Source organism: Arvicanthis niloticus, chromosome 13, assembly GCF_011762505.2.
Source record: "Arvicanthis niloticus isolate mArvNil1 chromosome 13, mArvNil1.pat.X, whole genome shotgun sequence".
Classification (NCBI taxonomy): Eukaryota; Metazoa; Chordata; class Mammalia; order Rodentia; family Muridae; genus Arvicanthis; species Arvicanthis niloticus.
The window spans coordinates 20,529,774-20,557,067 of NC_047670.1; the positions used below are offsets into that span (position 1 = coordinate 20,529,774).

The following is a 27,294-nucleotide window of genomic DNA, read 5'->3' on the forward strand; positions in this document are numbered from 1 at the left end:
AATATGTTAGAAGTTTGTGTAGTATTCAGATCTCAATATGCTAAACTTGCAGTTTCTGAGAGTGAAGTTAAGTGAAGGCTGGTTCTCTCATAGATCTGGACACCTAGGTTCACTTGTTAGTTTTTTGGCCACTTCAGCTCCTTCCTCCTTCTCCTGCTTGAAGCAAGGGCTCAGTATGGAATATAGGCTGGTTGTGCCAAGGCTGATGTCAAACTCACAATCTACCTGCCACAACAGGTATGTACCACTTCCCTTGGTTTAGATCCATGTAACTTGTAGCATGAGGTTCAGCCATGTTTAGTAGCTGGCATCTTATACCACCATACTCATCTTCTGTGAAGATGCTGAGGAAAAGGAGCAGAGGACCATGAATTCGATCTCTTTTATGATGGGCCTGGCAACAGTGCTCATTATTTTTGCAGTCATCTTGGGGTAAGAAATCAGTCTCTTCAGGGAGGCAGATGTTCATGTATCTCCACCAGTCAAAGATAGTTGATATATCTAGGTTGGGTAGTGGGTTACACCTCTGATTGAGCAATACCAAACTTATAAAGCCTTTGATTAACATTTTTTAAAAAAAAATGTATAAGTGCAAAAAGGAAAAGGGGGCATGGGATAGGGGTTTTCTGGGGGGGGGGGGAATGGGGAAAGGGGATGGCATCTGAAGTGTAAATAAAATATCCAATAAAAAAATTTTAAAAAAGAAGAATTTCACATGTATATTAATATAAATATGAAATGAGAAAATCAAAAAAAGAAAGAAAGAAAGAAAGAAAGAAAGAAAGAAAGAAAGAAAGAAATCAGTCTCTTGAGAACTCCTGACTAAAGGGAATGTGAGAAATACTGTGTTGGTATGTCCTTAGGGAGATAAATCATCAGTGACAACTAGCTAGTCTCCATCTGGATGATGGAGTTCTGCCCGACAACTGTAGCTGGTCGAACAAACTGAGTGTACTAGCTCCTTTTCCTGTTGCTGTGATGAAATACTCTGACAAAAGTAACAGTTCTGGAGAGATACAGTCCATCAGACTGGAATGATGTGGCAACATGTATGTGAGGTGGCTGGAGGAGAAGGCTGGTGAGTCCCAGGGCAGTCAGGAAGTGGGGCGGGGCCATAAAACTTCAAGGTTGTCCCTAGTTCCCAGTGACCCACTACCTCCAGTGAGGCTTTACCTCCTGGGGGTTCTAGAACCTTCCCAAACAGCCCCAGCTGTTGGAGACCAGAAACACTCTAGCTTATGGGGAAAAGTGCACAAAAGACCAACTTTCTGAAGATGGTGTTAAATTGGAATTGAAGAATATAAGAACATTGTAGGCTTGAAGTAATTTGAGGGGAGGAAGACAATGATCATCTGAAATCTAAACTTTGATTTCTTTTACATGGTCAAAGGCGAATCTTCAGTTCATAAATAAAGCTATCATCTACTGGATTCAAACTGCTCTAAAGTAGGCAATGCAAGGTAGTCATTGTCAGCCTCAGAAGTAGTTTCTATCTTGTTCCTTAAAACTCTCCTCACATTTGATTCAATATCTTCCTGAACAGTGGAGGCAGATTTGTGGCTGATTCGATCTAAAGGGATATTAAGATGGCACCATGGATGAAGTAGTTTCAAAGTGATCTCAGCAGGCCAGAATTGATCAACAAAAATTATCTGAAGCGAACCAGAGTAAAGACTGTAGACCTTTGGGGGCCACAAGTTCTTTCTACAACTTGTCTGTTATCTCTGTTATGAAGCCCACAGGAGCCAAAGACAATAAATGACTGGACATGGCTGTGTTACACTGACAGGTAATTTACAGTAACTGTTGAGGGCCAGACTAGATCCATAAGCGATGGTTTTTCACTTCTTGGTATATATAACAATAGCAAGTCATTAGACAATACACCTAAATTTGTTCAGTCCAGAAAATAATATGCCTAACACTGTCTATATTATCTATCATGTGCTCTTTACTCATGACTAACTCCCAAAGAGGCATTATGTGCTCTTGTTTTACAGAAAAGTTGAAATTCAATTGACCAATCCTTCAGAAAAGCTGTAGCTACATTCTACAGCTGAATAACCATGGGCATCCTGGCACTTCACCAATGTTTGGGTGGATGGGGAGAGGAACAAGTAATGCCTGTGTGGAATATGGATGGAAACTTGGTGTGTCAGCACTTCCTATGGGGAAGCCCTGGATTCTCCTGGCTCTAATCTTAAGCCGGTGGGAGATGCACTGCACTTCCCTGGCCCTTGTCTACCCACCCGAGAAACTAATGAAGCTGATGAAGACTAGATAAATGTAGAGACCCTTCTCAAGCTTGACGCTAAGGTTCATATTAATATCTTACAGGAAAGACCTTGGGTTTCAGCTTTTGCTCCTCCACCTCCTCCTTTCCCAGCTCCTCCTCCTCCTCCACCTCTTCCTCCTCCTCCTCTTCTTCATCTTCCTCCTCTTCCTCCTCTTCTCTTCCTCCTCTTCCTCCTCTTCCTCCTCCACTACCACTACCACCACCACCACTACCACCAAATAACTGAGACTTCATAGTTCTGAAAGACCTCTGATGTAGTTTTATATGAGACAAATGTGCAAAATCTAAAACTTGAATTTTGCAAACAAACATGTTTAATAACTTCAAATTCTTATTTTCTGATTGAAAGGGTATTTATTGAGAGAACTGGGGTTATTTGAAACTAAACTAAATTCTTACAATGTAAATCACAGGTAATTGATATCAGCTTTAGTGCCGCTCCAGCCTACCCTCTTTATTTTGGTTCTTTGTTGGTTTGTTTCTGGCTATATTGCATTGAGAAGATCCTTCTCGGCACACATAAGAGACCAATTTCAGTCTTGCAATCTCAGAATATTCTTCATAGTATAGAACAGACATAAGGTGCCTAAAAACCAAATGTATTACCCTGGCAATATCAATTATGCTGTCTTCTTGCATAGGATTTAATGATGCAAAGTAAACTTTACCTTTCTGGGTAAGCTAGGTTTCAAATACAGTATTAAATGAACTCCTAAACTGCAGTAACTTGTGATATAGTTAGACTTAATTTCTTAGTAAACTTCTTGATTATATCTTACGTTCTACAAAATGACTCAGGGGTTGACTTATGAGGCAACACTTTGCTTCTGCATCATCTAGAATCCGTCCTCTATTGGGTGCTGAGGCAGGAGCAACATTACTCTAGAGCGTCAAATGCTTCTTGTTTTCAAACGTGCATAAAACATATATGAAATTTTATCTCCATGAATGCCAGAATTAATTTTATAATTTAGTGTATAATTTCAATGAAGCAGATATGTAAAATCACTTGGAAGAACTGTGCATCTTAAACTTGCCTAATAGTTTTAAAAATGCAGATTGATGCGTCCTCACTCTGCTGTCGGAGAACTGGTGTGTCTGGGTATAGCTGGGGAATTCGCTTTTTAAAAAAGTCCTACAGCTGATTCTCATTATCAACAGGAAGTAAGATTACAGTGTCTGCAGTATTGGGCTGGACTAAAGAGGAGGAAGCAAATAGCTTGGAGGTTCACTTTGTATGGTCTTCAATGAGAAAACAAGCTTGCAAGTGCCCTGTGTGTTAGCAGGGATAGTTCAACGCAGTGTCCTAACAATACTTGGATTTCTATGTATATTTTAAGATTCTCATCCCCACCCCTTCCTTCCCAATTGCTAGGAAACTAGAAAAACATAAAAACTAGAAACAAGTACAAGGTGAAAGCCAGTCAGTCCCTGTTGAGTCTAGTCAATAACTGTCACCATGGTGCTGACACTCAGTGCTTGGGTAAAGGATGGGGTGGATAGAAGTGCCTTGCTTGCTGCTCTTGTGGGTAGCCACAGTGTTAGATTTACCTGTATTCCTGTTAGAGTGGCATAGACTGCAATTTCCAATGTGGATGCGTTGCTGCGTCTGCTCATTTCTGTGGAGACTGGGAAGTAAAAATAAGAATAGCAGCAGGTGGCCAGTGCCTGATTCACTGTGAAATCAAAGCTCTCTGGTTACGGGCAGATCATTTATGGACTCACTGTCCAGGTTTGGGTTTCTTTTCCTGTAGGCTGGCATTTCTGGTGCATTCACCTGACATTAGCATCGTTCTCAAATGGTGTGTGAATGAGAGTGGTGGGGAGCAGGGCATGCCCATATGCTTAGGAAAGGAGGCAGTCCTTTCAATGATCGGTCATGCCAGCTTGCTGCTTGTGCAGCATGGCTGGGTGGCATGTTAATTAAAAAAAAAAAAAATTGATCTTACACTGCACTCACCCAGGGAGAGATAGATGGGCTTGAAGGCAAGATCTTGTTTTATTGCTTTTATCCGATTTATCTATCTCGTTTTATCCGATGTGTCTACGGCTGAAATACCACCAGGTTCAGAACCCACCCATCTCCATGACTGCCTTTCCTGAAGGGGGAAATAAAGGCTTCAATCCTAAGGAATGAAGCTGGAAACTTGGATTTTGGCATAAGAGCAACGGAGTTAAGTTTTCCCCAAATAATAACTGTCCTCTTGTTTATGGTTTCATTCTGTTCTATTTTCCTCATTAAAAAAAAAATACATATCTGAAGACAGGAAGATTAATTTTTAATAATCCTAACCTAGAGAACCTCTAAGTATAATTAAATGTCACATAACTAAAATATCTAAGTGCCTAAAATTCACATTCAAATAAGGTGTTTAATATCTCACAAATGTTTTCCTAAGCTTAAGACATAAGCACAAATATTTTATTAAATAAATATAGTAAGCTAGAGCAATATGGACTGTAGATCTGAAGGGAGAAAGAACGGAATGAGAGCAGATAAAAATACATAGAGGTTGGGAGTACACCATGGCTGTGGAGGGCACTGACGGGCACACACTCTCCTACAGCCACAGGGAATCAGCAGAAGATGGTAGAAAGGAAATTAGAATGTTTGCCTTCACAATTGAACATTCCTCCCTGAGGATTCTGAGCACCTGGTTCCTAAACGCCTTTGTTGGGTTCTCACAACTGTAGGTAGACATGGTAATATTCTTGGCACTCACTCAATGAGCTGAGTGAAATCGATCCAGAAGCCCCAGAAGCTGCCTCATTCCAAGTATAGAGTATTTAAAGCTGTAATTATGTAATTGTAATTATAACCTTCAGGGGGTTGTAAAAGTAGTACAGAAATAATTCTCTGTTAAGTTGATGTGAATTGTTGTGACCTAGGTTTTAATTATAATTTTTAATGATGGTATTGCTAGGTCCCCATTTTGCTTCACTCACATGGGAATGGTCTACGGACAAGAGTGAGATCTAATACTTTTTAATGTTCAGAACTGAGGAGGACAGTTATTTGATGCATAGTAAGGAGCAGGCAGTATCATCAGGTCCATCCCTATTCTACTGAAAGACCATATCAAAGCTCTGATGTTGTCATCATATTTACTGATAAAGAAGTTAGCATCTTCCCTTCGGCTACATTGACACATTGGAAGTCTCGTATTTGACCAGGAGTGTATTTGTAGCTCTTTTTTGTGGTCAGAGAAGCACTAGGCTTTGAATATTAAAAAGGGAGAAAGGACAGAAGGGGATGTTTAAAAAGAAAAGAACAGTTAAAGTCAAGGGTAACCAGAGTTTGGCTCTGTACCAAGCTAGGCTGTAGCTTAACTGAAAGGTCTTGACACAGGATTGTGAAAGAGATGCATTCCCTGTTCTTAACGCTTTTGAAACAGCCCTGCCGAGTGTCTGGCTGGCTGGTTCTATCAATGTTTCTGCTTCTCCCATTAGAAATTTGAGTGCTGACATTTCTGTGCCATGATAGTTGCTAGATACATGGTCTGACAGAGTCTGACTTCTTGAATATCCAGTTCTTTGCTGTGCTATTAAAGTGGCTAGCCTTTTGATGAGAACATAAATTGCATTTTACCATCTTGTTTAAAGATGCACTCGGGGGTGCTTCAGTTTGAGGGAAAAAATGTTTAGATTTTTCTCAGAATGGTTCTGTCATGCTTTCTGGTGAAATCCCATTTCTCCTCCAAGATCCAATAATTTCGTTGGCATTAGAAAGTATTTTGAAAAGTAATGAGCAAAGCAAAGGATCTATTCCTAATAGTCTCAGTGGGCCAGGAAGGATGCCAGGAGAGTTATGAATAGAAAAGCCATGTGATATCAGCTTTACAAAAAAAAAAAAAAAAATGTGAGCTTGAACTGGGAGAGCCTGGAAAAATGTGACTGACTGATAAGGGTGGGCGCTGAGGAAAGATCAAAAAGACAATGGCAACCAGGACCACGTCAGTCAAGGCAAACCTACAAAGCAGGTGACAGTTTCATTAAACTACAAATAACAAAAAATTAGGAAAAATTGAAAAACATTAAACAATGTGTTTTCGAGATACAGTTCTAGTTATTTTCAAATGGTTGATTATTTGGTAAACGTCTTTTGGTATAATAATAAATTCAGAGTGATTTTCTAGATTCATCATCTTTTCCTCCCTAAGTTCCTATTTTTAGCCAAAATTGTCTTAGTTGATGGGTTAGGGTCAGTGGTAAATAGTTTGCTAACATGCACTAGAGGTACACAGTTTGATCTGCAGATGCCTGAAAAAAAAAAGGGGGGGGGTATTTGAAACTTTCCTACTTAAGGGTAAGTTGCTGATATTATTTAACAGTAGATACTCCAATTGCTGTTTCCAAAATTCAAGAGAACAATGTTTCTTCTAAATAATGGTGTCTAGGTCTGGGGGGACTTTAAATTTTGGGGTATCTGGGGGAGCTGTTGTTTAATCGACCAATTATCTCAGTACACACACACACACACACACACACACACACACACACACACACACTGCTCCAACCAATGAGCAATATGCTTTCCATGGGTTTTTTTCACATTATAATTTTTGGTAAGTAAATGTCGTATAGTTGAATATTCTTGGAACTCACAACACTGCTCAATAGATTTACAATAAATTCAATTCCAAAACTATATCACCAATGAAGTTCCTCCAACATGTTTTTGTATGAAAAAAATCCTTCAATATAAATGAATTTAAGTAAATTGATGGTTACAATAAACTCGCATGTGTGCTTTTAAGATGAAAGGCTACACACGTCTACATACACACGCTCACACCAGTGCACATTTATGTGTAGATGTTTTATGTATAAACACACAGGATTCCTGGATGGATACAAAAGATTTCAGACCCTTGACTTTGCAAAGAGGTGAAAACTTACCACTATATAGCTTTTTATACTCCTTGAATTTTTGTTTTATTATGTGCATTTCCTTTCTTTAAAAATGTTAGTGAAAAATGATTTCAATGAGACAAGCTGTCACTAAGGAAAAGACAGTGTAGTTCTTTTCTAAGAATAAGATACAGCTATTGTGTTTGAGATTTAAGGCTAAGAGGATAAAATTTATTCTCTGACCGATGAAAATCTGTATTACATTTTCACAGGTATTTTTTTCCATTGGAAATTCTGCATATATGTCATAATTATTTTTAAATTGAGCACGCAAAATACTAGCATAATTAATGATACCTTCTCTCTTAATTTCATTTCTATGTATGTGTATGTATGTTTTATGCCACATGTAGGTTCCTTTGGAGGATAGATATGGGGGTCAGGTCCACTGGAACAGGAGTTTCATGTAGTTATGAGATGACCAATGTGGGTTCTGGGAGTCAAACCTGGGTCCTCTGGAAGAGGAGAAAGCTTTCTTACCTGCTGAGGCATCTCTCCAAACTCTGTATTTGCTTCCCATACAATTACTTAGTGCATTGAGCAAGATGATGAGTGTCATAACAAAAGTTATTAATTAAATAATACCCTTACTGAGGTACTAATATCCTTATTCAGGCAGGCATCTACACAGATGGAAGGTGTGTGCATGTGTGTGTATGTGTGTGTTCACATATTTGTGATAGGGTAGGAATTGTTCTTTAGGAACTATACACTTTTTTAAAAGACAGTATCTTTCACTGGGACTTTGTTCTCCTGAGTTAAGCTAGACTTGATCGCTAGCAAGCCCCAGGGATCCACCTGCCAATGAAAGCTCTGGGATTAAAAGTGTGTCACTGTGGCCAGCTCTCTAAATGGATGGTGAGGATTGAACTGAGTTCTTCGTGTTTACATTGCACACATTTTGCCACTGAGCTATGTCCCCAGCCCTGGCTCATATTTCTTATTAAATCTTCTCAACTTTTCTATTTTTTGTAGGTAAGGAGTCCAAAGGACTGAGAGGTTAGGTCAGTTGCTTCTCATTGCACTACTAGTAGTGGGAAAGACAGAAACTAAGGCAGGCCTGAGGGCCTGTGTCCTTAAGGGCAGTACTGCATTCTGAGCCATGTGTACTATGTTCCAGTGACCTCAACTGATATAAAGATTAAGCTTGCAGAGAAAGAATGGATTGCACTCTTTGGAGAATGAATTAGTGATTAAGTAATATAGCATTTTATCTTAGATATTTTTTGACCAGAACGGAGTAACAGTAATTTAACATTGCACAATCTCACAACTTCCTACAAGACAGAATAGCCTCATTGAAATATTTTTTATCTTATGAAAACATTTTAATAGGCTGTGTATACACACTATACAACAATATATATTCAGTCTCTCCCACTTAACCTAAGTTACTTATGCCAGAAAGCAACAAGTTAACTTTTTCCCCTCCTTTTTCTCCTTTTGATACAGGGAATTGAATTGAGGTCTCCATATGTTGGGGACTATACCATTGTGTCATATCCTCATCCTTGTAGATACAGTGTGTGTGTGTGTGTGTGTGTGTGTGTGTGTGTGTGTGTGTGTGTTGAGACATAGTCTTAACTAATGGTCCAAACAAGCTTTGAACTCATTTTGTAAGACAGCTAGATTTTAACTTTTTAATTCCCCATCTCAGCCTCTCAAGCAGCTAAGACTATAGTCTTTAACCCCCAGGCCCACTAGTTTGTTATATATTCTAACAATTTGTTTTAATACAGAAACATATAATTTGTTCCATTTTCAAACATGGAAGCACAAGATAGGAGGTGTTCAATATACATATATACTCAATATATATGTATATATTCATATATATACTCAGTATATATACATATATACATGTATATATATACTGACTATATATATGTGTGTATATATATAGAAGAAATCTTTTCCCCCTTTGAGTCAGTCTTACTACACAGCCCAGTCTGGCTTCAGCAATCCTCCTGCTTGAGTTTCCCAAGCTGGTGTTATAGGCACATGTGAACTAAGGGTTTTACATTTCTGAATACATAATCATCTTATTTCTTTGTTCATTACCACTTAAAGTGTTTTCAATATTTTGCTATTGTAAACAGAAAACCATCATTTCACACATAAATGGGACCTATCATAAGAAGTGTGTTTACACTTACTGAAGTGAAGGGTATGTAACTTTTAACAAATATGTATCGATTCTGCGAATGCCCTTTGCAGAAGGTACCTTGCTGTATGCCCACATACCTGTCAGGTACAAAAATCAGTAGTTTCACTGTCACCAAAATGCTATCAAAGCGCTTTTTAACTCTACTATTCTAATCAAAGAAATTGGCATTTATCGTCTGCTAACTGCATTTCACTGACTACAAGCAAAAGCTTTTCTTAGGTTATCTGAGCTTTGGGTATCAATGCTAAGGGTCCTTTGTCAAGTCCAATATCTTAAGATTTTTTGCACCTTTTGTTTTACTTTAAGAGTTAGAAAGTTTTGGCACTTACAGTTGTTTCTTTGAGCCATGTTGAGTTCACATGTGTGTTTGGTATGAGGGAAGAGTCATGAGGCTACCAGTCATTCTAGAACTGTGTGTTGTAGATAGTAACCTCTTCCCCTTCCCCCACACATTACATGGCTTTGGCATCCTTGCTGAAAATCAGTATGTCATACAAAGTTTACTTCTTAATGCTTAATTAATTAACATTGGTGTATGTCTATCTTTGTACCAATATACAATTTGTAATTTTATATTTTCTCTTGAAATTGGGAGATAAAAGACCTCTAACTTTTTGGCACTTTGTATCATCTTGTAATATCATATGAACTTGAGGATAAATCTTCCCATTACTGCAAAGGAAATAGTTGGAAGCTTAATAGGAAACATATCAACACATAGATTAAAAACCTGTAATTTTAACATTCTTTTGTATATACTCAAATGAAGTATTTCAGCAAAGAAACTTAGATACAGAGATAGTCACAACGTTATTAATAATAAACATAAAATCAGGAAAACCTCCAAACCCAACTGGTGAATGGATAAATGTGGCCTCTGTCCAGGGGAGCATTATGTGATATACAGATACATGTGCAGCATGAGACAGGTCCAGGGGTGATACATGAAATGACAGAAGCTAGGCCTCAAAGATCAGCACTACATGGCTCCTCTCTGAGGTGTTTGTAAAAGTCCATATGTGGTACATTAGTGGTTGCTCAGGGCAGCAAGTAGAAAAGCAAGTCTAACCAACAGGAAGCTTATTTTCACATGGCAGAAACATTAAAAGACGGTTTTAATGCTATCTCCTCAATTTGTACACTTTGAACAGGTAGATTTTATGATATGTAAATTTGCAGCAACGATACATTAAAAATGAGGGAAAAGGTAGCCCACAAATAAATATGGTAGTCAAGGAAAGTTTCTTAAGGACAACAGAAATTTATGGTAAGCAAAGACTCACAGGCTGGTATGTCACAAACAACTGCCAACCAGACCAAGATCTAAAGTAGAGTTTAGGAGGGATAGGGCCAGGAGTAAGGACCTCTTTCTGAATCAAATATAGGAAGGGACTCGTATAGAAAGATAAGAGGGGAAAACGAAAGAAAAATGAGTGTTCATATTTGATGGCCTATGTATGATTCTCTAGGTCCTGTAGAAGATAAAGTAACTTTTGGGTGATAAGCTTGGTACTTCACCAGGATGGTGGCAGTTCAGATAACAAGTGTAGCACACAGGACAAGAAGTTGACTGTATAGAAGTATTAGGGTTCATCTGAATTTAAATCAAATTTGTAAAGCATTCAGTCAGTAAGGTATTCAGTCAGTAAGATATACAGTCAGTAAGGTATACAGTCAGTAAGGTATTATAGTCAGTAGGTATTACAGTCAGTAATGTATATAGTCAGTAAGGTATAGTCAGTAAGGCATATAGTCAGTAAGGTATTACAGTCAGTAAGGTATACAGTCAGAAGGTATTACAGTCAGTAAGGTATACAGTCAGTAAGGTATAGTCAGTAAGGCATATAGTCAGTAAGGTATTACAGTCAGTAAGGTATACAGTCAGAAGGTATTACAGTCAGTAAGGTATACAGTCAGAAGGTATTACAGTCAGTAAGGTATACAGTCAGTAAGGTATTATAGTCAGTAGGTATTACAGTCAGTAAGGTATACAGTCAGTAAGGTATTACAGTCAGTAAGGTATACAGTCAGTAAGGTATAGTCAGTAAGGCATATAGTCAGTAAGGTATTACAGTCAGTAAGGTATACAGTCAGAAGGTATTACAGTCAGTAAGGTATTATATATAGTCAGTAAGGTATACAGTCAGTAAGGTATTATAGTCAGTAGGTATTACAGTCAGTAAGGTATACAGTCAGTAGGTATTACAGTCAGTAAGGTATACAGTCAGTAAGGTATTATAGTCAGTAGGTATTACAGTCAGTAAGGTATACAGTCAGTAAGGTATTACAGTCAGTAAGGCATACAGTCAGTAAAGTATACAGTTTGTCCAGCAGCTCTCGCCTTCTGTGATGTAGATGCAGAAAAAGGCAGGAGAGGGGCTAATTTCTTGTGCAATTGTATTTGAAACAGCAGAATGCAGATTCGTACTGCTTGCAAAAGTGGGTATTAACCAAACACTATTTTCTTATGCTAATCACAAAAGCAAGTACATTTAGTGAGACAGTAGAAAACATACCCTAGAAAAGTAATTTCAGTTTATCGAGATTTGTTTTAAACATACTTTTGAATATTCTCTTTCTGTCCTCCCCTCCCTCTATCCTCTATTCCCGCCCCCCTCTAAATTTTATTTTGAGACAGTAGGATGTGCAGGTTGGCTTTGAATGTTCCATTGTGTTCCATTGGAGCCAGGACTGTAGGCCTGTGCCTACCAACCCTGGCTCCCATGCTGATGCTCTCAGACAACTCAGGGAGGTCCTGAGCTGAGGAATGCCTTCTACTGAACTGTAATTCTCAGATATAACCAAGACAAAGTAACCACTGTTCTTAGGATGTTAAAAGGAACAAGTTCCATTCCTGGGTGGTTTATGGATAACAAAAATTTATTTTACATAGTCTAGAGTCTAGGAATCCAAAACAAACAAGGGCAGATTGTGTTGGCAATGCCCTCGTCCAGTTACAGACTGTCTTAGCTGTGGATCGTCCAGTGGCAGGTAGGTCAGAGAGCTCCCAGGCTGGATCGACCAGGGGACTAGTCCTGGTCAAGAGGGCCTTGACCTCCTGAGTTAATAACCCTCCTGTGGGGATTAGGATTTGAACATCTGAGTTTGGGGGATCACAAACATTGTCTTTACAGGGCCTAACCAACATGTCCTTAAGAGATACAGAAGGAAGGCTGGAGCAAATTTTAAACCAAGCAACACTTCCGAACTTGCTTGCTAAGAATGCAATTTCATTGGCCTCTTTGTCCTAAGCACTGTAAATTAGGCACTCTAGGGAGGCTGCCCACACATTCTATATTTTTAACCAGATATAAAGTTGATGCTGATGTTAGGATCCTGGAGTTTATTCAATCAAGTGAGAATTTAAACTAATAATGGTGAAGGCATGGGGGGAAAAGATGAGTCAAATGATTTAAGACGTTGATCAGAGGGCAGCAGCCCCAGGAGGAATTATCTTTAGTACTTTAGTAACTGGGCAAATAAGTTCCCCATTTTCTGGACTCCAATTATTCAGAGTTCTTAGCCTTTTAACATTCTAAGCAATTCACAACTTTTCCTCAAATACTTTAAGATACTGGAGATTCCAAAAAAGAGGGCTCATTTAATTTGCTGGAAAACTAACAAACGTATAAACAGACATAAAAAGACTAAGCAGATCTCCCAGGAAGTAAAACCAAATAGTAAGCGTGTGTGTCAAAACTCACTGATCTTTCTCGTCTCTCTTGTTTTCCACCTAAATGGTGGATCTGTTCATCAGAATCCTTACAGGATTGGATTCCTGCAAAGTTAATTTAGCAACAGCTCATAAACTCACAGCGAACCTTAAACACGGACACTGCATTATTTAAACTCTGACTGCAGTCTCAGCGTTTAAAGTATCCTTCACTTCACTCTTAAAGATTACTTTAAAGGTACAAGTTTTGATATATGGCTTATTCCCCCTGAAACACACACACACACACACACACACACACACACACACACACACACACACACACACACACACACACACACAGAGTTTCCAACATCATTAGCCAAAACTTTGCTGGGCTCTTGAACTTCTCTAGTCCGCCTAGCTGATTGTCTAGTCCGGCTGCAGTCTAGTCCGGCTGCAAGCCCCACATCGCCCGGGGGAGAAGGCTAGGGGTCCTCCCTTCCGCAGCGGTCCAGAAAGTCCGGCTGGGTCCGGGACGGGGCGGGGCGGGGCGGGGCGGGGCGGGAGGGGGAGCCGGCCTGCTCCACCGCGGCGGGACGGTGGGGGAGGGCGTCTCGAACCGGCGCGGAAGACGGAAAGGTCTCGGCGTTTCTAACCTTGGGTCCACCCAGGAAGGAGAGCCACACTTTTGAAAGTTAAGCTCTGCCCCGATCGGAGTGCTGCAGCACTTTTCGGATCGGAGGCAGAACTTTTCGGGAACTTTGAGCTTCCGGCCTCCCCCGACGCGGCGGCCGATGGTCCGTCCCGGGCCGAGGGAGGAGGCCTGGCCCGCGCCGGTCGCCTCGAGGCGCGGAGCCGCCGCCCCCGGGTCGGCAGGCTGGGCGGGCGCTGTCGCGCGGCGACCGCGGCCCAGAGAACCGTGGCGACGGGCGGCGGCATGGACTACCTGACCACGTTCACCGGCAAGAGCGGCCGGCTGCTGCGGGGCACGGCCAACCGCCTGTGGGGGCTCGGCGGCGGCGGCGAAGCGCGGCAGGTGCGCTTCGAAGACTACCTGAGGGAGCCGGCTCCGGGCGACCCCGGCTGCGGGCCCGCGGAGCTCCGACCGCCCTCGCCGACCAGTCCCGAGGCACCCGGTGAGTCGCCCTCGTCCCCGCGGCGCTTTGCCTCCCGGCGCGCGGACGGGGACCGGGACCGGGGAGGCGGCGCCCCGGGCAGGTGTGCGGTCGCGCAGGTGTGCGGGGACCCGGAGCCATGCAGCTGCGTGGTGGCCTTTCCAGCCCCCGGGCGGGCGCCACCGGCTCACTCGTCCGGATTCAGGGTGTGATCCTCCCCTCTCCTCTGCCTCCTCCAACCAGTTGTGACGTCCATGGAGTTAGACTTCCAGAACGCCGTGTCTGCGCAGCCTTTGCTTTGGTCAGTCGTTTTGCTTGGTGCGAGCCAGCTGCTTAGGGCTGGTGTCCTAACTTTAAAAACAAAAACAAATGGTACTTTGTAATCGGAAGCGCTTCCCTCCTCTGGGAACCTACGTGAGTTTTGCACCGAGTGTTTTCTTGAGGCCGAACGTGGAAACTTTTCTTAAGTATTTGTATTGAGCTGCTGTGTCTTCTCTTCCACCACGGCAACTTGGGCTACTTTTTTTTTTTTTTTTTTTTTTTAAAGTTATAATGGCACGATACCAGTCCCTTACCGAGAAGTGTAAAGTGCTGCGTATGCATTCTGGTGTAATGCATATGGTAACTTTTCCAGCGTTATTGGCTTTCTGTGGGATCAGTCATTTTATTTATATATATATATATATTGAATATCAGCTTGTCTTCATGTGTTTTTGTGGGTGCTTTAAAGGTGGCTGTATAAGATTTCAGTTTTAAAAGTACAGACAATCACAAAATACATAAAATATATATCAATAAACCCTCACCACTATTTATTTTGGAGCACTGACATAATGGGTATTCATCTCTGTGTGTGGGTATGTCACGCTTTGAAGAAACTGGACTTTTAAAATCTAGTTTCAGCGTGTTCCTTTAAATATATCTGTCTTTACTTTGCCCATTTTGTCTTCTTTCATTAGAAGTCCTGGTTTTCTACTCTTGAAATTAGAAAGAACAAAAAGGGGTGTATGTGGGGGCAGTAATTTTGTAAAGTTACTGGATGGACTAAATAATTTTAAAGTTGAAAGCAGGAATAAAGAACTATACCTGAGAATGTTTGAGTAAAAAAGTTTTAAGTGAAATCTAATTTCCTACTTGAAGACAGTTGCTATTGGTCACCCTGTGAATGGGTGATTGCATAATATGTGGACTCCCCAACCAGAAAGGGATATAATTGATATCTAACAGATATGCAGAGACATATACAGAACATACACTGAGCATATCACTAGATCTGACATTTTCTTCAGACGTACAGCTTCAGAAGCTACACAAATGTCTCTTCTGTTGAAACTGCTTATGAGTTCGTTGGACATTCTGATGTTTGTGCTGCCCCAGATCTCACAGTTTAAAGAGGCCCTGAGATGTCCTTTGGTGGTGTGACCACAGTAAGTGGGTGGGTTCGTCCTAGCTTTAACTTGTGAAAGAGTTTAGAAAAGTTACCAAATCCATCTTGGGCCTGAATTTCCTTGTTTGTGAATGTGGTTGGATTAAACGATCTCAGGTTCTCAGCTCAGTTTTTTCATCATTGGGAGCAAATCTGGTGAAAAAGATGAGCAGTGCAGTTTGGGAATAGCACCCAGCCGTTAGAAACATTGCCTGTCTAGAGTTAGGATGCAGAGTTCTGAAGATTACTCCCAGCCTTACAGAGTGATTGCTGAGAATACAGCCAAGGCAGAGCCCCTGACTGACATGCAAAGCGTGAGTGTGGCTCCCTAACATTTCCCGCAGTTTAAGGGGCAGCACGTATGCATTTGTATATAATAAACCGCACTTCTAAGATTTCTGAGCAGTCCTTGTTTAAAAGGAGAATTTTCTTCTTTGGACCTTGCAGTTGGGTTTGGGCTGGATACAGTTTTTCTTGCATCTGAGGCCTTTAATTTCTGCTGTCCTTCTAGATAGGTTTTTGGTTTGTTTGTTTGTTTGTTTACAGCTTACATTTTTACATACTTATCTTTACTTTAAAAAAAAAAAAAACCTGCGTCATTTGACAATGTTTCCTGGTAGAGACACTTCCATTCGTAGAGGTTGTCTGCAGTCTGGAGCCCTGTTTGTTTTCCAGAACTTGCCCCTTACAGTGTCATGTTTTGATAATGATGGAAAGACCAGAGAAAACTTAGGTCACACATTCTGATTTTACACTGTCTACAAACGGCTCAGTAACTGGGCTGTTACTGCTGCCTGGCTCCTCTCAGGGCAGGGCCCTCATTTGTCAGTTTTTAGGGTTTGCTTGCTTTTGAGTTAAATCTCTGTAAAGAAATGGTAATTGGGGCTCAGTGGAGGCAGTACAAGGGCTCTAATCAACACCATTGTTCCCAATAAAAATTACAAAAGAAACAGTATAATCCTACCTGTGATCTGATTGTAAACATGTGCCCACCTTAAACTTGCTTGTTGGTGTTAGCTTTCATGGTATAGCCTTTAAAAATATTTTACTAAATCATATTCTACTAATTAAATACAGATAAATGGCTATGACACATTTAAAGTTTTAATGTAAGTATCAACTTTTGTCAAAACTTTATGTCAATTCTGTTTTTCCACTTGATGACAGGATCCTTTAAATAGCACCGTGTAAAATTTCTTCTCATTTACCTTTCAGAACCTAAAACACTATTATTAACTCTCCTTATTTTAAAGTCTCAACCTCTGGGAGTATAGCAATTGATTAATCAAACAAATAAATAATCAAAACAATTCAGCTGGATGTTTACTTTAAAGCTCCACCTCTATCTGCTTACTGAGTCTAGTTCCTATAGGATTGGATTTGGAGGGGCAGAGGGGTGTAGTTTACTTCTCACATGTCACATCCCAATTCATTATGCCTCTGTTAACTGGCCTGTGAGAGAACACCAAAGCGGGGCTCCCATGTCCATCTTGGTCCTTTTCGTCCCCCTGGGTGGGAAGGTCATAGGGAATTTCGGAAGTGGGAGTAGTAATGGAACCAGTTTTGCTGAATGGCAATTGTCCCGTCTGTAAGTTCTGACCTCAATAGTGAGAAGTGTTCTTAAGCCTTGAAAGTGGACCGTTGGTGTCTTTAATACTGTCCAGGTGCAAACAGTGGAGCTGGACATTAAGGCATTTGCTACATGTTAATGTTATGTGCATGGATTGAGCTGAGGAAAAACGATGGAGTAAAGGTGGGGGGGGGAGTAATAACCCAGAGCTTTTGAGTGATTTCACCTTAATGCTTCTGCTTCACACAGTGAGTTTAACTTAGTGCTTTGGTTTGTTTGTTTTTAAAACTTGGGTAATTGAGCTTGTCTCCAAGTTTCCTAAAATGTTTAATGAATTTTATATTTGTCCTTTGGAAATACAGACCTGAGTTGAAATGGTTCACGTAACTGTCAGGGTGCTTTATTTGAGGAACAAACAAAAAATTACATTTTGTTGCCTTGGATTTGAACCAGGTCAGTGAAATAAATTCCGTGAGGTGGCCCATTAGGTATTTTTGCATTACCTCATTGAATATATTCAGACTGTAGTTAGCAGCAGGTAACTGAGACAGGAGACTGATCCTGAGGTTAAGAAGAGCAAGCTCTGTATTCAAGGCCCTTTTGCGTACTGACCAGCCTCCCTAATAAAGTGGTTCCCCACACCTTTTACTACATGATTGGTACTCCTCTAAGAAAGGGGGCATGTTTTTAGATAATATCAGAGATTGCTAGTTTTTGTTTACTAGCAATTAATTAAAAGAGCAAAATGTAAATCAGTATTAATATAAATATATAATATCATTATATGTCAATTATATATCAATATAAAATATAAATTAGTATCCATAAGACAAAGATCAACCTGATTGGGCATCCAGGTAAACAGTTATTTCTGATTTTATGAATAAAGAGAAAACCTCTGTAAGAAAAACAAGAATAACTAAAATAACCACCACAAAAGAACCCTTATTATTCTATAAGACTCCAGTTTCAAATCCATTTTGTTTAGTTTAATATATATATTAATATTTTACATATATATTTTATGTGTGATGTGTGTGCTTATGTGTAAGCCTCATGGACTCAAGTTTGTGTGTGTGGAGACCCAAAGTTGATGTTGGGCATCTTCCTCTGCCTCTTCTGAGGCAGTCTCCCTGAGATCACAATTTCTTGCTACTCTGGCTAGCCACTCTTCCCTCAGCATGGGACTGCAAGTGGGCTGTCATACCTGCCAAGCCTTTACATGGTTTCCGGGGATAAAAACTCAGGTTCTCACACTTGCCTAGAAGCCTGTTTTCTAGCTAAGCCACCCCACCCCCAGCACTTCCAAAGGTCTGTTTGCAAATACTTTGATGCTGTCAGTAGTGATGGTGTAACAGCTTTATGTATGGACTTAACAATCTAGGTATGTATTTATCTCAGGGTTGGGGTTACAGGTTTTAGATTATATACTGAAACCTCTAGACTTTGTAGCAATGGAAATTGTTTGTTTGTTTGTTTGTTTTTTTGTTTTTTTGTGGGATTTGTGATGTCCAGTATGATAGCTAGTATGCAAATATGGCTAATAAGTATTTTCAATGTGGTGATTCTGATTTTGTTTTTAGAATTACATTGAGAAATTTGGGTTTTGGATTTATAGCGAGAATTTTTTATTCAGTATTTTCAGTTTATATTTGGCAATGATCACTGACATATACCCACACAGTCACAAATACTGGATTCAATAAATGCAGTGAAAGCTAATGTTAAAGGAAAACTTCAAGGATATTTGTTGAAGAGTAGTCAGAGACTTCATTTAGGGTCGTCGCGTAGTCTCATGGACCATAGACGTGGATTTTGCAGTAGGAAAGAGTCTAGCCGTTTCCAGATGTACCTGGGTAAGTGAACACAGGACGATGGGAAACTGACAGAAACTAAGCATGATTCATCAGACCCTGGGGATCAGACTTACTGGATGATGTGGATGATGGAGAACCTGATGCGCTATGGGAGGTGTTTAGTTGTGGGACATGGGTGAGGGGGTTGGGCGGAATGTCCTGCTAAGCTGTTAAACTGACATAGCAGAGTTCTAAACTCGATTTTAGAAGAAGAGCACATACAGGGCATTTTTTTTCCCTTTTCTTTGGTGGAACTGATCTATCTATAAAGAAGCTATACATTCTGCAGACTGCACTTGTAAATCAATTTAACCTGGACATTCGGAGATTATCATTGGAATAGCATTGTTGCTGGAATCTCTTCTAGTGGAAATAAATGTAGAAAGATGGCTAGTTAGAAAAGAGCAGATCTTAATGCAAGATCGTACTTGTCTCCTTAGAGATTATTCCTAAGGTGTGTCTGATTTCAGAGCATTAGCCAGTTGGGATTGTGAGAATCGTACTCATTTTGAGTGGAACGTATTAAATGTGACGTGAGCTCTTTCGTCTGCCATTCCTTCTTTTTATAACCTGGTATTTATTCATTGCTATTTTTACAATTTGTATGTTTATAACGGTCACAGTTGGTTTATATAATATATTTTGGATCAGTATACCTTCTCCTGCACTGACTTTAGAGTTCTCATTTTGATAAGCCTGCTGTGGTCTAAGGCTTGTGGCACTGAATGACAGTTTCAGATGCGTACAATCCAGGCTCTTCTCTTTTCCCCGCAGTCGATTTGCTTTTCATGCATGAATTATTGAATACCTCTTTGATATTTCATGCACAGTGATTTAACCTGGAACAAAAATAGGAATTGGTTCGTGGGCACGCATACATTGTGCGGAGTAATCTTTTAGAACTTCCATCTTTTCTCCAGGATTTGTGTTGGTAGAAAAGAAATCTGTGTGAGAGTCATCTCTTGATTGGTGATACAGGAAAAAAGAAAGCTATAAAAATGTCAACTCTAACTTAATCACTGCAAAGACAATTTCTGCCCTTGTTCCTTTGGATCAAAGAAGTCATGGCTGTATCTGACATCAAGAGAATGATCAGATTTATTTTATATTTCACCACAGGGAAGGCTATGAGGCAATGCAATGACCTGAGGGCTTATTTTGCATTATATTTTTGGCGCCCTCTGTTGTCGACTTACGAAGCAGCAGAAGTAAATTTCTATTAAAAGTTTATAATTATTATAAGATAGTCTATTTTCTCATCCAGAAAAGTAACTGTATGTTTCAGATGTATACAAGAGGGTTAAGAGAATATTCTGATGGACAAAATTAACATTCCTTTAAAGAATTTTAGCATTTTGCACTCTACCAGAAATCCAGGACAGTGCCAATTTTCCTTCAGACAGTATGTAGTTAAGCATTTACATTTTTTCTCAGTCTGGTACTCGGGGAAAGGTATCTCATTATTTAAATTTGCACTTCGCTAGTTGTCTGTGAACGTAAACATCTCTGAGTTTGTTCAGCCACCTTGTTCACATTGTCTTGTGGCTTCTCTGTCTTTTGCCCATTGTTTACACTTGACTTTTAACAGCCTCTCCACAATGAGTTCATGAGATGTTTGGGATACAGAGGTAAAGATGCATCTGTTTTTGTGTCTGCCACACATCTGCCCTGAACTCCTTGTCTAACCTCTGTCTGTCTGTCTGTCTGTCTGTCTATCTATCTATCTATCTATCTATCTATCAGTGGCGTGTGTGGTGTGTCATCTGTGTGAGTGTTCCAGAGATGGAGTCACCAGGGGTGGAACTGTGCCGGTACCTGTGAAATCTCTCATTGGCCCACATCTTAACTTTTCCTTATGGGAAGTTAAGAATTATGGTAATACTTGTTTAAATTGTGTCAGAATGTGTCCATTTGAATTAGTGGTTTGCCATAATCCATGCCCTATGTCAGGTACTGAAGGGAACTTGTCAAATGAAGGACACACTTTGTGGAGGTTATAGTTTAGTGGTAGCGATTACAAACACAGATGGCAGTTTTTAAACTATAGCAGACGAAGTGGAGATAGAAAGTTTTGTAATTCATAGCAGCTGGTGTTGCCTATCGGGAAATATTAGGACAGCTTTAACTGTTTTAAATTGGCTTTTAGGGGATTCAAACACTATTTAGTATTATTTAATCTAAAATAACTGATCTGTTGATTATAAGCAAAGAAATTCTATTGTAGTCAAAGTGTCAGGTAAGTTCAGATAGTGGGAGAACCAGGAGACCTGCATTTTTCTAGATTATTTTAGTTTCAGAACTAATCTTTCTTGGAGAATTGTAGTTTTAATTTTGGGTAAATACAGTACTTTGCTGTGTTTTCTATCTTATTTAATTCTGAAGCTTTGAACTAGTACTTCAGGGGAAGGGTTCATGTTAATCATTTAAGATGTTTAGATAGGGTGGTACTGTATCACAATAGCACATGTAGTTATTGTTACAGGGAGAATAGCTGAGAAAATTCACAAACACAGATTTCAGACTGAAGCCAGTAGCTGACTGTCACTGACAATAAAGGTTTATTTGTTTATATATTCTATGTAAAAGAGTGCACACCAGAAGAGGGCATTGGATCCCATCACAGGTGGTTGTGAGCCAACACGTGGTTGCTGGTAATTAAACTCAGACATTCTAGAAGAACAAAGCAGCTGCTGCTCTTCACCACTGAGGCCTCTGTCCAGTCCCTATTGCTGATAATAAAAGAGCCACATGAAATACCTTAACAACTGAAAAATAATTACCATTCGTTCTAAAATGATGTATTTTTATATAGAACTATATACGACAACCCTGTCTTTATTGCCTATAGAAAAATTTTCCTGTACATGTTAATGGTATCTTTTCTGGACATTATAGTAATAACAATAATAATAATGACTAAGTTGGTGAGTTTTATGTCTGGCTGTGAGCTCCCTCCTGCGGCTGTTGTGTTACTCTGAAAGAACAATGAGTTTAACTGGTGTTTGCTTCCTCTTTCTTAGACACTGGCCAAAAGAAGACCCTAGACAAGAAAGATGGGAGAAGGATGTCTTTTCAGAAGCCTAAAGGAACTATTGAATATACTGTAAGTTTCTTTGGCACAAGCAGTTTGTCTCTCTAACAGTCTTACTGCAGATAAGTCAAGTATTGTTAATTGCCTCGCTTTAAAAATATGACTTTTTTGTGTTACTTTCCTTAATAATAATCCTTGATTCTTAATTGCATTTTATGATTTGTTTTTCTTATTATGTTCTACAAAGACAGTATTCTGGCAAGTTAAATTTAATATTGATGATAGCTAAGAGTCAGAGTTCCTACGCTGCAATAATTTTATTAGATTAGGCTTTTAGGAAAATATTTACCTTTTTAAGAATGTGCTCTTAATTGAGTTCCCAGCAGTGCTAATGTTAGTGCTAATGACAGAAGGGGCCATTACAAACTCGGTTGAGTTCTGAGTGTCCTCAGCTGTGAAAGCAGTGTTTCTACTGTTCTTGAAACAAGCCTCAGACAGTGCTGCTGTTTCCCATTTCTGGTTATGGTGGACAGCTGAGATGACAAATTAATTTTGGAGTATGGTTTTTAGTTGGTTAAATGTAAACATGATTTAGATGGTGCTAAACATTTTTGTAAAACAAATATATTAATTCAGATTAATTTTACTTTGTGTTTTGTCTAACATTATAACTATATTTATTACTCAATATTATACTAATACACACATATACTTTGCTATATATTTGCCATATTAAACATTTTCAAAGGGCTAGAAACTACATCTTTAGATAGAATTCAATTAACTGCTATAAAAAGAATTGGATTTTTAAAGCCGTTACAACCCTAAATTATGCATGTTTGTGCCTGCATGGTTGGAAAGTACAAATGCATTCAAATAGTAAAAGGCTAAGTAATATAATTAAATATATTCTTTTTTTTTCCTCCATGAGACTCAGGCAGAGTCACACGGGGGACGTGGGATTCAAACCAGGAGAGCAGGGCGCAGGTTGCCCTCTGGCGGCGGGCGCCGAAGCTGTGCGCCACCGCTCGTTTGCTGATTAAATATATTCTTGAATGTTTACAAAAGCATAAGATTTGAGACATGAGATATATTTTATGCTATAAAGATGTATATGATACAGTTTTTTGATGTCATGATCATGAACTTTATAATTTTATTTGTTTTGAACTTAGGAATTTGCCATTCTTGGCAAGTAATAAATAAGGATCAAAATTAAAATAAGAACCATTTATTGTAGAGTGAGGGGAGACCACTAAACACCTGAAATGCTTTTCTCTACTTTATAATTGACTCTTTAAAAACTTACATATTGACAAACAATTGTATTAAACATCCAACAGGTCTTTTTTTGAGTTTCATTATTTTTCTTTTATTCAACATGTCAAATTATTAAAGGAAACATAAATTTGAAATCTAGGTGATATACTGTTGTTTTATACTCTATTTTACTATAATCTATAAAACATGTAATGAAGTCTATCAAATCTTCATATAATATGACTTTGTATTGACTGCAGTATGTATTTCCATGTATTTCTCTTAAGATAAAACTTTCTGTATCGCATACTTAGGCTTCATGTTTGGTATAGTTGTATGCAATTGTAGTCCCAGCTCTCTGGAGGCTGAAGCAAGGCAGAATTGTTTTAACTCAAGAGTTTTAACCCAAGTTCCAGGAACTTGACCAAGCAATTGGAAAACTATATGTAGCTTAAGTATAAATCTATGACCACTTTATATGGCATAAAGTTAATCATGATATTTTTAGGTAACCTAAAAGCTAAAAATCGGGACACACTCACTGTAACTTTCATCATAAAATCACTTTAAGTGGGAATTAAAGTGGGTCATGAAAATGTTATATAAGCATACTGTCTGAGAGATGGCTCGCTGGTAAAGTACTGGTGTTGGGAACATGGGGATTTTAGTTCAGATCCCTAGGATCTTGTGTGTGCCTGCAGTCCCAGCAGAGGGGAGATGAGACAGGCAGGTCCCTGAGCTTGGTGTCCAGCCGAGACAGGCAGGTCCCTGAGCTTGGTGTCCAGCCAAAGTAGCTTCATTACTAAGCTTGAGCATCAGCAAAAGACTGTCAGAAAATATGACATAAAGAACAATCAAAGAAGGCACTGGGCATTGACCTCTGTCCTCTGCACATTCATGTATGCATGTATAGACTCATGCATACACATGTGTTCACAGAGTGTCCGTACGCATTTATATACATATATTACCATTTTCGATAATTCTGTATACTTTTCAACTGAAAGTATTTTCCAGGGACCGAATCCATCGACATTCTCCTCCTGCTGCCTGCCCTGTATCATCCATCCTTCCTTCCTACTCAGACATTTTCTGTCCTTTGCTTTTTCAGTTAAATTTCAGGTGCAAAATTATTAGCTTCATTATGGAATTTTCATACCTATGTGGCATTATATGCTTGTTCTAATTGGTTCCTCTTCCCCAAGCACCCCTTATCTCTTCTGGCTTGTTCCTTTCCTTCCTCTAAACAGTTTCCCCTATGTCTTCATGTCACATGCCTTCTAGTCACCCACCTTTTTACCCCTTTCCTAAGATCCCTCTCTCCTCTCTCACATGTCCTTGTGAATTTCATGACCTGTGTTGCAGATTTTGATTCCCCTGTTCCTCCCTTCCCAGGTGCTTGCATTTTCCGCTGTCACTTTCTGTTCTGAAATTTCAGTTCTTCTCTTCCATCCAGCTGCAGTACTGAGCTTTCTGTTCTAACACGGCTGTGGTGAGGGTGTGTGCACACGAGGTAACCCAGCTCCATGAAGCTGCCGTTAGACTGTGGTGAGCAGTCTGCCTGGGGACTGGGATCAGAGTCTAGACCTTGCAAGAGCAGTCCAGGCTGTTCTCCCGTGAGCAGTCTCTCCACCTCAGTCCTTTGAATGCTTCTGTAAAGTGAATGTGCTTTAACATATGTACTTTGTATTTGGAAACTGAGTTGTTGGCAGGTGTGGACTGTGGTAAACGACACGTTTTAACATCCATGCTCCCTGTCTTAGTAGGTTGAGATCATTGTAGAATGTGATATTTCTTGAGAGTTTTATCAGAAATTACAGTTTATGAATCAAATATAAGATTTTTTTTCAAGATGTATTGATATCGTATAATCACTCAATCTTAGAATTTAATTTTCCTGTTTTAACTGGTGAAAGTAATCTGCTTTTCATTTTAAACAGGTTGAATCAAGGGATTCTTTGAATAGCATAGCTCTGAAGTTTGATACCACACCCAATGAACTTGTTCAGTTAAATAAGTTATTCTCCCGAGCAGTCGTGACTGGACAGGTATTGTTATTATTTAAATGTGTTGATGTTTAAAATTATTAGGTAAAATATATTCATTTTTATATAGTTAACAATGTAGGAAATGTGAGAATTTTTTTGTGTGTGTTCTGGGAATAAATCCTATTGTCCAGATAAAAGTATTAGTTACATCTATTAATTCCCTTTGTAAAACAACTGAAAATAATTGTAAGTAATAATAAAAATATAGTCTTAATGAGTTTTTAAAAACACTTAAAGCAGTTGATAAAAAGTAGTTAACAAATTGAATCTTACAGAAATAGTCCAGCCTTTATCAGGGGATTTTGTTAAGCCTGTCTGTGACCCTGAGAAAATGGTGTATTTAAGTAGAGAGTTCTCACTACTTTCCTTGTCTGTAATGATGCACAGTGTTGATATGGTTTAACTAGCTGTACAGTGGGGCTTAGTTTGTTGCTACTCTCCTGCTAATGTTAACACTGCTACAGTGAACACTTGTGTGTATCTATTTTATATATATATCCCACGGCATAAATTTTATATATAAAACTGTTGGGTCAAGGAAATATGTACAATTAATTTTTCTAGTTATTTCCAAGTTGCGTTTGAGGTGAGCTGTAATTAAGAACTGTAATACAGTAATACAATAATTGAGAGGTTTTTTCTATACTACGTCAATAGCTTGTTTTAATAACCATTTCTAGATTCATTTGATAAATCGATTTAAAGTGTTTTTGTTTTCCATGATTGTTATGATATATAATATACTGCTCTACTCTTATAATCTAATTTTTTTGTTTTCATTTCTGACGGCCACTATTAAATGTTTGCTTATAGAAATTATTTGGTCATTAGTATTTGGTTTTTTGAAGCTGTATGTGAACATTTTCTTCCAGGTTTTATACGTTCCTGATCCTGAGTATGTCTCTAGTGTTGAGAGTTCCCCGTCCCTGAGCCCTGTAAGTCCTCTGTCGCCAACGTCATCTGAGGCTGACTTTGATAAAACCACTGTGAGTACTCTGCTTTTCAGTCATCGCTCTGCAGACAAGGCAGTGTACATGATACCCATTGTGTGCGTGCACTTTCTACTTCACTGTGGTTAAAGCAAGAGTAGAGCCTTTTATTTTTGTTAAAGTGCTTCTTAGCTCTGATTGCTGTGCCTTTGGTGGTAATGGTCCAAAAAATGTAGCAGTTCTATTTTAGAGGTGTCATATGCAATTTAATTTTTCATGGAATTATACTTAACAAACATGAGATAAAATCATGTCCAGTTTGAATAATTATTTTCTGGAATTTGTATTTGTGTGTGTGCGCGTGCGTGCGTGTGTGTCTGTCTGTGAGTGTGTGTGTGTGTGTGTGTGTGTGTGTATGTGCGCATTTATATGAAGTGTGGTGGAAGGGAGACAAGAATGGGTAAAGGGAGAGAGATGGAAACCTCAGGACTCAAAGCAATCCTTGACACAAAATTAGACTTCCCCCTCTTTGGAAGTATACACTGGTACGCCTGGTTTTGAGAGCGGCCTGCAACCCAAGGTCAGCTGTGGACTTTGCTACGTGTGCTTTCACTGATGAGAACATTTTGGATTTTGGAGCACTTGAGATTTTGAGACTGAGAGTCAATCTGCATTATATTTGTTGTCATGGATAACAGTGGAGGTCAGAGCTTTATGATGGATACTGCTGACTAAAAACACAATAACAATTGGAAACTGTTTCTACCATTCACTTGGGGATGTGCCAAGTTTGATACAGAAGGAGAGATAACAGGAAAAATGTAGTCAGAGGAGGATTTAGATTGAGCTTCTAGCTTTAAAAGTAGAATTATGTAAAGTAAATTGCAGCACCTCTTCTAACTAGAAACCTGTGGGATTACCTTCAGACCACATCTCTACCTCCTGGCTTTATTTGGAAGCTTAAAATAAACAAGGAGATGGGGTGGGGGGGGAGGAAAGGGAGAAAGGGAGGGTGAGGAGAGGAGAAGCG

The 27,294-nt window shown here is 39.3% G+C and overlaps 1 protein-coding gene across 7 annotated transcripts in view; it reads left to right on the top strand.

Moving 5' to 3' along the window:
• Window positions 1-27,294, top strand: part of Oxr1 (oxidation resistance 1) — a 393,007-nt gene that overhangs the window by 313,938 nt on the left and 51,775 nt on the right. For 5 of the 7 annotated variants that reach the window (XM_034516175.2, XM_034516174.2, XM_034516177.2 and 2 more), the window contains 3 exons: window positions 22,017-22,099; window positions 25,228-25,335; window positions 26,208-26,321. In XM_034516175.2, coding sequence (XP_034372066.1) covers window positions 22,017-22,099; window positions 25,228-25,335; window positions 26,208-26,321 — 305 coding nt within the window. Of the gene's footprint in view, window positions 1-13,840; window positions 14,166-22,016; window positions 22,100-25,227; window positions 25,336-26,207; window positions 26,322-27,294 lie in introns of those variants that run through there. The other 2 variants (XM_034516179.2, XM_034516176.2) reach the window with 2 other exon arrangements.